Here is a 12,382-nt window from a genome sequence, read left to right on the forward strand (position 1 = left end):
TATTATAGTGTAAGATGGTGTTATTACAGCGAGAGATTGCAAGCAGGCAGATTGCATTTCAGTTTAATTTTTCATACATAAGACAGCACCTCCAGCAGTGCAGCGCTCTGCATCCTGTTTGAATTATGAGCTCAGTCCCTCAAGTTGGACTTCAACGCACACCTGTCTAACTCCGAGGTGAGAGTGCTACCAACAGAGGCACTGCTGGTGCTTAGTTTTTGAATCATTCCATCACCTCATCCATCCCTATTTCTGTAACCTTCTGCTGTCTCACAATCTCCATCATAACTGCGCTCCTCTAATTCTGGTCTCCTGAGCAAACCTGATTGTAACCACTCCACCATTAGTTACCCTACCCTTGACTGCCAAGGCCCTCAGCTTTCGAATTCCCTCCCTAAATTCCTCTGCCTCTTTTTCCTCCTTAAAACCTATCTCTTTGATCAAGCTCTTGACCTCCTGCCCCAATATTGCTTTATGAAGCTCTTTTGTCAAACTTTGCTTTATATTGTCCTGCGAAGCCTCTTCAGACATTTGTTGTGTTGAAGTTGCTCTATAAATACAAGCCGTGGTTAAATTGGAATTCGCAGTACATCTGTTTCGCCATATAAAAACAGAAAGTTATGGCAATACTCAGTAGGTTTCGGTAGCATCTCTGGGGTGAGAAAAACTGAATGTATGTCCCAGCTCTGTGACCTTTCTTCAGCCGTCGACAGCTGTACCTCGATTAATCAGGGTCGCGAGTTCCTGCAGGCCAATTCTTGACCGCAGATCTTTCGGGATTGGACAGGTTGTCCCCACAAGGTAGTGGGATCCAGAATACAGGATTCGATGACTTTCGTTATTGGTAGCAAGTTCCTCCCTATCATTCATGTCAACGCTGACACACCTCAAGCGCAGCTCGAGCGTCTTTTCAGCGTTTTCTTTATCCTCCCTTGGAACGCGGGCCGTTTGGGAGAACAGGACCAGGCGGGTGGGGGTGGGGGAGAGGTGTTTTGTCGGCCGCAAGTGTCCACTCCATCCTAGCTGATTTTTGCGGGAGCTTTGGCCGAACGCTTGTGGCCAGACCCGGCTGTAGAAAACGTCGAGGGCGGCAGCAGGAACTCTTCGTCGCGTTGGGCAACCCGACTCAAGCACTCGACTGGGTAAGTTGTGCTCCGAGAAACTTCTTCACGATCCTGCAGCGCTGCATGATGATGATGATGATGGTGATGATGATGATGGCGAGGTGACTGTGTTGAGTGAGGGATCTCTGCAGAATGCTGTCATCGCCCCCCCCTTACTCTTCACCTGACAATGACTATTCACCTCATCAAAGAACAACGGCCCTCTGCTGTCAGTGTCAAACACGGTCCACAGGGTGAACTCTGCCACCTCAGGCCCCCTGAGCAGCTCAGCTGGGAGGAGCTGCAGTTGGAGGTCCCACCCTCCCAGCCGCTGACATGGCGGCTCAGGCCAGGTCACAACAACAACCCAACAACAATCTCGCCTCCATCCCATCCTGCCCCGCACCCCAAAGCCAGAAACCGAAATCCCTTTTTGAATAAAAATGCTCGCGCGCGATGGCGGTCACTTGGGTAGCGCCAGGTTTAGAGCGAGGTGGGTGGGGGTGGTGTTAGAATGACATCAGCAGCCACGGGGGCGGGGCTCGGGTCACATCACACGGGCAGCGAGGGAGGATCACGTGGGCAAACACCTGGGGCGTGGGGCGGGTCACGCGGGCCGCGAATGGGCGGGGCGGCAATGTCCCCTGGGCGACAATCACGTGCCCAGCGCGGCTCTCGCCCATTGGGCGATTGGCATGAATGACGGGCCCCGCCCTCTGGAAGTTTTCGTGTGGCGGATGAGGCGGCGGTGCCTGGTTTCCACACCACCACCTCCCCCCCCCCCCCACCTCCTCGATCCCAGACCCGAGGCCGAGCGGTTTACCTGCTGGGCCCGGGCTGCTGGAGGCGGAAGCTGGCCGGTTGTGAGCTGGGCCGCAGGAGGAGCAGCCGAGTGAAGCGGTGACCGGATGAGGAAGAAGAGTTTATTTATGTGAATGTTTCCTCATTGCTGGAGCTGCGGTTCGGTGATGAGCCCCGTGTCCATAAACCTCCCTCAGGTTCAGCACTGAAGACCCAGGCTCGGTGGGTGATGGGGCTGAGGCGGGGTGGAGGGGGTGGGGAGTGGTATTGGGGGGGGGGGTGGTGTGGTGTGTGAGGTGGGGGTGTGAGGTGGGATGGGGTGGGGGGGGGGGGGGGGGGGGCTCACCGATACAACAACAACTGGCATTTGTGGCTCGCCTGGAGCATCCCAGTGAGCTTCACGCAGGCAAAAGTGACCAGAAGAGGGGGAGGGGTGAGCGAGAGTTTGGCTGGAAGTTGGTTTAAAGGCAGTGTTCTGATCAGCAGGAGAGGCCGGAGGCAGGGCCACCAGCTGTTGGGCAAGAGGTGGGTGGGGGAGGAAGGAGTGTTCTGGTGGAGGTGGCAAAGATTGGGAGGCTTTAAGGATGAGAGTTTTAAATCTGAGGCATTGAGAGGGGAGCAGGAGGCCACGAGCCAGCAAAAAATAGCGTGAGAAGCATGGTGCAAGAGAGTTCAGGCTGAGCTGAGGTTTCCAGAGGTTAACCAGGGAAGCACTGGAATAAAAACAGAAACAGAAATACCTGGAAAAACTCAGCAGCTGCTGAGTCCTCAGCATCGGCGGAGGAGAGCACAGTTGACGTTTGCTCTGGAATAGTTCAGGCTGGAGGTGCTGAAGCATAAATGAGGATTTCAGTGACTGAGGGCAGGGGGTAGCTGATGCTACACACATGGAGATCTGTGGTGTCCTGACAGAGCGGAATGTGGGGTTGGAAGCTCAATTCAAGATGGAGGGGACATGCATTGAAAGAGAATGCTGTGTTTAGCTTAGTTAAAACATGCAGGTAGCTAGTGAGGAGGTTAATAATGCAGCATAATCACAGATTACTTTATTTCAATCTATTTTAGTGCTGTGACAGAGGCAGAAACTTGATTGAAAAGGTTCCAATGGACACGTGGGAGATTTTTGTAAGGGAAGATTAGTCCAGGGTGGGCTTTTTTGAGGAGAGGGATAGTGATGACATTTTAAAACAAGAGGGTCAGTAAATAAGGGGGAGAAACTTTCACAATGTCAGTCAGTATGTAGGACCAGAAAGGGAGTTTGAGTGGTTTGCAGTTTAGTGGGAATGGGGTCAAGAGAGTAGTAGTTATCTCATGGGCGAGAGCTTGTAAAGGCCATAGCAGCATAAAGGAAAGGAATCGGAGAAAACCAGGAGGTTGGGCAGGGGAGCCTGGAGGAGGTTTTGCTTAGAGAAGTACCTGGTAAACAGTTAAATAAATGGTCTTATTCATAGTGCTGAAGACCTACTCTTATTTGGTGGTGGAGGAGGCAGGGCATAGGGTTAAAGGATATGGTTGGTAGTGGAGAAAAGAATCTGGGGGTTATTGCTGCTCTCCAAGGCGGCCCAAATATAGTATGCCAACAAAGTTTCAACAGCTTTAAGGCAGGCTTTTCATAATTTAATGAGGAACATTCTGTTACTTGTGTAATCTGAAAGATTTATTATTCACACACACCTTGTATTAAATGCATCTTGTTGCCTAATACAAGTTTTTGGTTGTTTTTCAGATTGTTAATTGACAATGTTTGCTAGAAGATGAAACCAAAAACCATGAAGAGAAATAAACAGTGGAATGTCAGCAAAGCACTGGCTCTTGCCAGCCTCTATCACTTTCTTCACTGTGCAGCAACAGCCTGTATAATTCCATTCCTTACCATATATTTCAGACAGCTTGGATTAACTGCGCCATTTGTCGGCATTGTCATGGGGGCAAAGTATTTTATTTCCCTGCTTTGTACTCCCTTTTGGTCTTACTGTGCTGGACGCCATAACAAAAGAAGAATTCTTGTGCTTGGCTCCCTGTTGTCATCAATAGGAGCAGGTCTTTTACTCACACTCATTCCACCCGGTGATGAAAAAGTAGAATACAAATTCTGCAACACAAGTATGTATGCAAAAAACAGTTGGAATCAAAATATAAGACCAGAAGGCAAAGACAGTGTTGGTGATTTTAAGATGAATAAGATTGCACAGACCATTCTTCCCACAATATTGAATGCTGCTGTAACAGGCCATCCTCGTTCAACATTCCAAATGAAAGAAAACCTCCAGTTGCTGACCACTGCTGAACCATCTGCTGTGAGCAACATAACCAAACCGCTAACCAAACATCCAGACAAGACTGAGCTGAGTAATGTTACAAATTCAAAATTCTCAGCTCTGTCAAAAGATGTGGGTAGCGCACAAAATGCAAATGATCATCTTCAATCAAAGCAGAACCAATTTCTGCCAATTGAAGACTCTGGCCAGGCAAGAACTATGAGAGAAGCTGCCAAGCACCTTCCTGTTAAAGAAAATAACAAAGAGGAAAACGACAGTTTAGATGTTTATTCTAGTACAGTAAACAGTCATGTCATGAAAAGGAATGTTGCTTTGAAGATCAGTTCTGATGACAGAAAAGAAAAGCAACGCATCAACACTGAGCCTAATCACAGTTTTAAAATTCTGGATAACCAGAACCAGACATTTGTGCTTATTTTACTAGCTATATCTTTATGGGAGATTTTAGCATCAGCTCCGGATTGGGTTGCAGATGATGGGCTGTATGACTACCTGGACTTTGTTGACTCTGTTGATCGCTATGGTAAACAGTGGATTTGGGGTTACTTGGGCACAGCTGGAGCAGCTTTTAGTATTGGCGTCCTTGTGGACAGGCTGAATTGTTTCCTCAATGCACATACTCCTAGAATTGCCGTGCACTTTTATAGCTATGCAGTGCTGATTACTTTGACACTTCTTGTTGGTGTGTTCTATCCAATTCACACTGCTAAGAAAAATGACATGGTAAACCGCACTGTCAAAGGATTGCACCTGTTGGGAAGTGATGGAAGGGCCATCTTGTATGTGATCACTGTCTTCATCACAGGAGCTATCGGATCAACAATAAACAACTTCCTCTTTTGGCAAATGCAGAATAAGGGAAGCAGCGAGGCTTTTATGGGAGCTGCAGTTGCAATTGGCTTTATAGCTGAAGTTCTACTTTTTCTTTTTAAGGACAGAGTGCTAAAGATCCTTTCACTTTCTGGAACAGTGGCTTTGGGACTAATTTGCCTTGCGGCTCAGCTGCTCTACTATTCATTCCTCTGGTCCTCTTGGGCAGTTTTGCCTGTTCAAGTCTTGAATGCTTTTAGCAATGGTGCCTTGTGGTGGGCTGTTTGGAGTCAATGTAATGATCTAGCTACCCTTGGTACAGAAAGGACACTCCATAAAATCTACCATGGGCTTTCCTTTGGTCTAGGTGCAAGTTTTGGCAGTTTTTGCAGTGGCTTCATTGTGAATAGTTTTGGCATAGAAAGACTTTACCAAGCATGCTCTGCTACTGCAATGCTTTGGGCAGTGGTGTTCCTCATTGCACAGTCTAAGATTCCTCGGCAAAAGAGGTTAAACTACTCACGACTGTTAGCAGCTGATACCAGTGATATGAGTGACTCGGATGATGAGCAAGATAAAGATTGGCTTGTTACGGCCCTGAAAAATGAAAACGTTTTACAGAAGTAGCTAGTTTACTAAGCTCATCTCTCTAGGGTATTCCCTGTTGAATATATAAGACATCCTCATGTTTGGCACAAATGCTCTGGTTGTTGCTTTAAAATTCAAGCCAAAGTATATAATAAACATCTGGAATAGAAATTTTCAGGTGACAATTTAGTAATCAGGTTAAGATTAAATGATGTGCTATTAAATACTGTATACCAGTTCTACTTTAAGTGTGGTTTTTTGACTCTTTTTGGCACTTTTAGCTACGAAATGTAGGATTGAGATTTTTTTTAAAAAGGCAAATTATGGGAATTTAATTTTTGAATAAAATAGAATATTTGTTTTGAAATGGAAATGTCCCTTTAATAGTTGTTAGGCCATAACTGTGATGACTGGATGTTATTGCTTATGTGGTGTCTTCAGCTAATTGAATATAAAGCTGTTTATGGTATTCTTCTATACCTACTCATTAAAATACAGTGAACACTTGGAGGGCAAGAAATGATCTGGACTGACTGTTTTCTCATTCACCATTCCACTGTTAGTGGTGAGAAAGGAAAGTGCTACCAAGGGCCCACTTCTGGACTTAATACGCAAAAATAATTTAAATAGAAAAACTGCATTCATGTAGCACCTCTACCTTATCATGCTCTTGTTAATTCCTTGTCACCATAGCCTTAATGGGACCGTTGGCATTTTCTTGCTTCGTCTCTGGTTTTCTTCAATCCTCCCTTAGTCCATGTCTTGATGTTATCCACCCATCCAATCTTTCTTCTTCCTCTTCTGTTTCTACCCTCATTTTCTCCTTCAATTATTGCTAGGACAAGGTTGTGGGGTCTTCATTTCCAGTGTCTGTACTTGACTATCTTTCTTTCTCTAACTACTGAACAGCCCTTTTGATTCCTGAACTTCTATCCTCGATCTAACCCACATATTTTGTCTTTCTGTCCTTCCAGCTGATCCTAAGCATCCTCCTCCATGCCCACATTTCAAAAGCTGTTCTCCTCCTCTTATCCTTTTTTTCAGGGTCCAACTCATTCATAGAGTGTAACACTCCACACTAGTGACTGTACTGGATGTTGTTTTTCAGCTTCATGCTATTGCTTTTGGACTTGCAGTTCCAGACACTACTTAAGTCACTGGTCACACCTCTTGCTGTAGTTAATCTAACCTGGATTTTCCATATAGAGCCACAATGTTGGTCATTGCCTCAGTTATGGTCAGCGCAGAAGACTCACTGTGTCTTTTGACTAGGCCTGCCGTGGTCTCTAACTCTTCCTTTGTTCTGGTGATGAGCGTGATGTTGTCAGCAGACTTGAGAATCTATATGTTCCGACCTCCTATGATGTAGCCCAATCTCTGGTAGCTCTTCCTGTGCCATCCTCATTACCTTCTCTCATTGGCATGCTCTCTTCACTTCACAAAAAATGTCTCCTATCCAACAAACTACATGTGTTGTCTTTGTACTCTTATCTTTTCATGTCTTTCTTCCCTCTTATTTTTCTCTCTTTACCACACTCCCCAACATCAATGGATGCTCTTCAAAGCTGTATTCATACGCTCCCCCTTGCTTAGCTTAAAGTATTACTGGCATGAATTTGCATCAAGTTCCCTGTTTACTCTTTTTTGGTGAGAAATAGTAAATGGCATGGAGAGACATAAAGGGATATGGAGACACATTCTTATTTTAAAAACTGAAGTATGAGCAATTATTTCATAATTCATGTTCTTTAACTTTGTATTTTAAAAATTTCTACGCTATAGAAAATTTAAAAATCTTGGAGAGGTTACAGTATCACGTGTTCCTCATTCTAGATTTTTGTCTCATTAAGGGTACCGATCAGTAATTAAACTCAGGTTTAGATTTGAAATAAAAATGCAAAGTGTTGGAGATACAGTATGAGTCTGTTAGCATTTGAAAAGAAAAGGTAAAGGTGTTTTAGGTGGAAGTGTTTGTCAGAATTGAAGGCACTGATGCAGCATTACAGTGGAGGAGAAAAACATGTAAAAGTCAAGTACAGATATGCTAACTGCAGTTATGAACAGGCAGCTACTAGTTTTTTTACATCTATAAACTAGAAAATGATTGAAAATCGCTGGATAATTTTCCACACTAAACATTAATACTACTTTATGCTGCACTAAATGTTTTCTCTGTCATGCCAAACATGCCCAGTTAAGTCAGTCAACCAACAGGTCAATTAGTGCGTTTAGCATTTGCAGATTAGTTTAAGATGGATTTATTCTTCTAGCAAAATACCTGCATATTGGGTTTGTTGGTGACTCCGTTTGTAAAGCTAGTGTAGAGCAGCCGTACCAGCAAAATGTTCCCATGTTTAGTATCTGGCCTTTTCTGAATTAGCTGATTAAAACTCCACTTGTTCTCAAGAAAAGCTGAAGTTGAGGAACCCAGCCTGACATTTCCAGTTCTTGACTGATTCAATGATATCCTGCTAAGTAGGACATGAGTGAATGTTTGGTGAGGATAGGATTGACCTAGGCTGTGATGCCCTCTTCCCATGCCTCATTCCCATCCCAAGCCTCTCCATGGTGAGATAATGTGATAACATTGAGTAGTGTGACATGAAGAATGGCTGCTTGGATGAGGTTCCAGAGGGAGACATGTTACCCTTCGTACTGACCCACAGCAGGAATGATTGATTTCCAGATAGGAAGGCAATTTAAAAAAATGTAACTGAGAACTTCAGGAAAAACACAACCTTCTGAAGACCTGCACGACACATTTTGAGGTTGGAAACTCTTCTTGAAATAGTTGCAAATGGAGAATCATGCAACGCACAGTGAGGCCATTCATCCCATTGTGCATGTGCTGGATCTTTGAAGGAGCTATCCAATTAGCTCATTATACTGAACATTTTCTATTTTCCTACTTGATTCCTTTGTCATTCAAGCTTGTAGAATTTGAAGTGAGGAACAATTTTATTTTTGTGGTATTTTTGTTCATGCTTTCCATTTTCATTTGAAAAAAACATGCAGATGTTCCACTGTCTTCCCAGTCCAATTGAACATAAGCTGTTTCTCAGCTGGTAGGTCAGGCAATGAGCTGATCTGCTTCAAGGACCAATATCATTTCAAAACCAGGTGCAGGGTGCTTCACTCCATGTACCTCAGCTATGAACCCTCCATACTGCAGTACTGTATGTTAGTACACTAATAAAATCTGACAATTACACTAACAATAATTGTTTGTGAAGTAAGTTAAGCATAGCTATACCATGAAGCTCTTGGTTAGCTACTTAGGGTGGGACGGAGGAGGGAATTTTCTTGATTTACAAAATTAAATATGTAGAATTTGTTTAGAGAAATTTTGTATGCAAATTGGAACAAAATCTTTGCACACGCATCTTACGCCTCTGCCTATTAACATGCAAAGTAATTGCATGTTTTTGTTGAGTGAAGAATTTCATTCATATTTCCTCAAAAGAATTAACATTCCACTGTAAGCACATTGAAGTATACTGTAACATTGTAGTTGCATTTGAAAACAAAATACTGTGAATGTCTCAACAATATATTACTTAGCTCTTTAATTATATGTCTCTCATGCAGATCTTTTGCACTGTGGTGGTGTTCCATTATGAAATCAATGCTGAATGCACTGTTTTCTTTTTGGGGGAAAGAGTGTTTTACATTTTGATACGACTTCGTTTGAATATATAAAAAATTCCCTATGGAAAAAGAGAACAATGAAGGTAAAATAAGTGTGGATGTTTCCTTAAAGAAGAAAAATCTTAATTCCTAGAGTTAATTGGCTCCTTTTCTTGAAGTTAGCTAGTAGAACTAGATGAAACCCTGGTTTCATTTTCCTTTTCTGGAATTTAAATTATTTTTAAAAAGTGGGACTATTTTTAGGGTTCTCCATACTTTTGGTTGAAACTGGTCAATCTATTTTCCATTGTTGCACTTATTGCTAATAAGAGGAATAACCATTGTTATTTTTTAATTGTTAGGAAATGTGTGAAAAATCAGAAAATATCATTTGTTTGAGATTTGCTACCGCTTGTTTGGGGAGGATGCGGGATAAGGTTATAAACAAATATTCTTTGTGCTTAGAAATTGATTTGAGACATTCTTGCACTTGTAAAAAAAAACGGAATGTGCCTTCAGGGAGGGGTGCTATGTTTCTGTCTTCAGGCAATATTACAAATTGTGCAGTGGGTAATTGAAATTGCACTTTTTACTTGGTAACCACTGCTGTATGATGGTGTATTTGGTTGTATATTAAAGCTCTGTAAATATTGAAAAATATATTAAATGTCTCTATTAGTAAATGTACTTGTAGCTTATTTATTGGACTGGTGATTGGATATATTGATTTTAAATAAATGATTTTATTGAAACCTGGTCAATTCTGTCGTTTTTGCCTAGTTTGTCAGTTTCATTGTTAACTCATAGATCATACATAGATCATACATAAGCCAAATCCTGTCTCAGGTCAATGTTGAAAGCCAAAAGAGAGAGACATCAATTGTAATTATTCCTATATTATATCCCTTTTAAACTTTTCTCATTTGAAATTATAAATGTAGATCATTTTGCTATAACTAAAACCCAATTATTTTTGCACTAAATTTGAATTATTCCAAAATAAAAGTGCAGCTTTGATTAACAGCATTGTTTAGTCACCAACTGGGAAGCTTATTAAATTATAATTTATTTTGTTATTTTTGTTTCCAACATTGTAGTTGTTGGCATATAAATTGACCTTTGAAGCCTCAAAAAATGGGGGGGTTGATTTATACGCCAGGTATAAAAGTGAACCACTGGTGTGAGTAGTCGCCATTTTGAAATGTCATCAGCACCCAACACAGAATGGACGTGTCTTACGACTCCCACGCATCTCTTGCAACCCAGCCCTGATTGACTGCTTGACCCATTGCATACAATTGTGAGGTACATAAGAATATTTTTTTTCTGTATGTTCACATAAATACCGGTAAGTAAAACATGCATTTGTGGGTTGAAAAATTGAGGCTGACTATTAATGCATGTATTGCATGTTGTGGCTAAAAAGGGAGATTCAACTTATACACCAAGTATATGCAAAAACATGATTTTGGGGCTAGAAAAATGGGATCGTCTTATACACTGAGTTGACTTATATGCTGTGATTTACAATCTTGCCATCTGTCTCGCTTGAGACGCAATGGACTATGCCCAAGGTGTATGACACTTCTGTTTTGAACATTGGTTTGTTGTGGCTGCAGAGTCAGATTCCTGAGTGGCAGACCCTCTCACAGCTGAGATAGATGAATAGCGCTAACCCGAGGTCTGCTGATTTTTTTTTTCTTTCTAGCAGGCTCTCCTGCCATCTGATCATTCCTTTCATCCTCTCCTTTTTCCACACCCTTCTCTGCTTATCTCCAGGCATTTTGGTCAACAGCAAGTACTTCCCATGCATCGACTCCAATCCTGGTCAACTCGAGATCTCACCTGGAGACATCCTTTTATTGCAGACGTGGGTGACCTGGTTGTCTCATGCCAATGGCAAGCTTGCCATAGAACATGACTTTGGAATGTGGCTGTTATCCATTCAGCTCATGGGCCCAGACAACGGAGTCACCTCTGACTTGCGGGCAAACATGCTGGGATCCCTGTGCGCTGAGGTACTTCCATATTCGGCAATCTGTCTTGCCAGGAGATGCCCAAAGTTTGTGTCCAGCAGCGGATCTGGAAGCTGTTCAGCCACTTTTCTTGGCGCTCAAGTTGTCCATGCCTCGTTACTGTGAAGGAGGGAGCTGAGAAGACAAGCTTCGTATTTTCAGTTTGCTGTTGGGACACTCAGCTTCTCAACTTTGACCTGACAGCTGCGACCCTGGCAATCCTGGTGCTGATTTCGGCATCAAGGGACAGGTTGCTGGTAATTGATCCAAGGTATGTGAAGCTGTTGACGACCGCCAAAGTGAGGATGTCAGTGCTGATGGAAGCTGGAGTCTCTACGCCTTGGCCCATAACTTTGGTCTTCCTGATGCTGATTGTCAGTCCGAACTCCTTGCAGGCCCAGGAGAGCCAATCTACAAGCTGCTGCAAGTGAGATTCAGTATGGGATCCCAGCACAGCTTTATCAACAACTCACTAACTTGGACATTACACATTTTGGTCTTCGCATGCAGTCTTGCCAAGTTGAACAGCTTGCTGTCAGTTCTGGCATGCAGGTAGACACCCTCATTTGAGTTGCTGAAAGCGTACAAAATTATGGAGAAAAATAATGCCAAAGAGGACACAGCCCTGCTTTACCCTGCTGCTGATATTGAAAGCCTCCGATGATGCCCCATTGTAACTGAAATCGCATCTCCTCGTGGGAAGAAGAAATGATGCCCGGGAGTCCAGGTGAGCAGCCTATTTTCCACAGCAGTTTAAAAAGCCTGTCTCTGCTGACAAGGCCAAAGGCCTTTGTGAGGTCTATGAAGGCAATATAGACTGGTCTGCACTATCTGTGGCATTTCTGTAACTGCCAATGTGATAAAATCATGCATATCAACAATCGGCCAGTTCTGAAGTTGCACTGAGACACAGGATAGATGTGCAATGCCAGGGTCTGCAATCTAGTCAGAGCAACACAAGCACAATACATAACAAAGGAGATGCCTCCCTTTTTGTACAAGATGACTATTCTTTTGAGGCACAAATCTTTCCTTCCAGCAGACACAAAAGTTCATGAGCTGCAGTAGCAGTGCTGGCTTTCCATTTTTGATGAATTCAGGCAGAATGCCATTGTTCCTGAGGCTTTATGACTGGCAGGATGGCCAATGGCCGGGTTGA

The 12,382-nt window shown here is 43.2% G+C and overlaps 1 protein-coding gene across 1 annotated transcript; it reads left to right on the forward strand.

Annotated features, from left to right (window-relative positions):
• Positions 1 to 1,870: 1,870 nt before the first annotated feature.
• Positions 1,871 to 9,960, forward strand: mfsd6l (major facilitator superfamily domain containing 6-like). Its single transcript, XM_041217245.1, has 2 exons — positions 1,871 to 2,126; positions 3,631 to 9,960. The coding sequence occupies exon 2, from the start codon at positions 3,659 to 3,661 to the stop codon at positions 5,618 to 5,620; it is 1,962 nt and encodes a 653-aa protein (XP_041073179.1). The 5' UTR covers positions 1,871 to 2,126; positions 3,631 to 3,658; the 3' UTR covers positions 5,621 to 9,960.
• The last annotated feature ends 2,422 nt before the right edge of the window (positions 9,961 to 12,382 follow it).

This window comes from Carcharodon carcharias, chromosome 22 (assembly GCF_017639515.1).
Source record: "Carcharodon carcharias isolate sCarCar2 chromosome 22, sCarCar2.pri, whole genome shotgun sequence".
NCBI classification, from domain to species: domain Eukaryota; kingdom Metazoa; phylum Chordata; class Chondrichthyes; order Lamniformes; family Lamnidae; genus Carcharodon; species Carcharodon carcharias.

Bases quoted from the DNA above. Each gene is read 5' to 3' on its own strand.
- mfsd6l (XM_041217245.1), top strand. From the start codon at position 3,659: ATGAAACCAAAAACCATGAAGAGAAATAAACAGTGGAATGTCAGCAAA.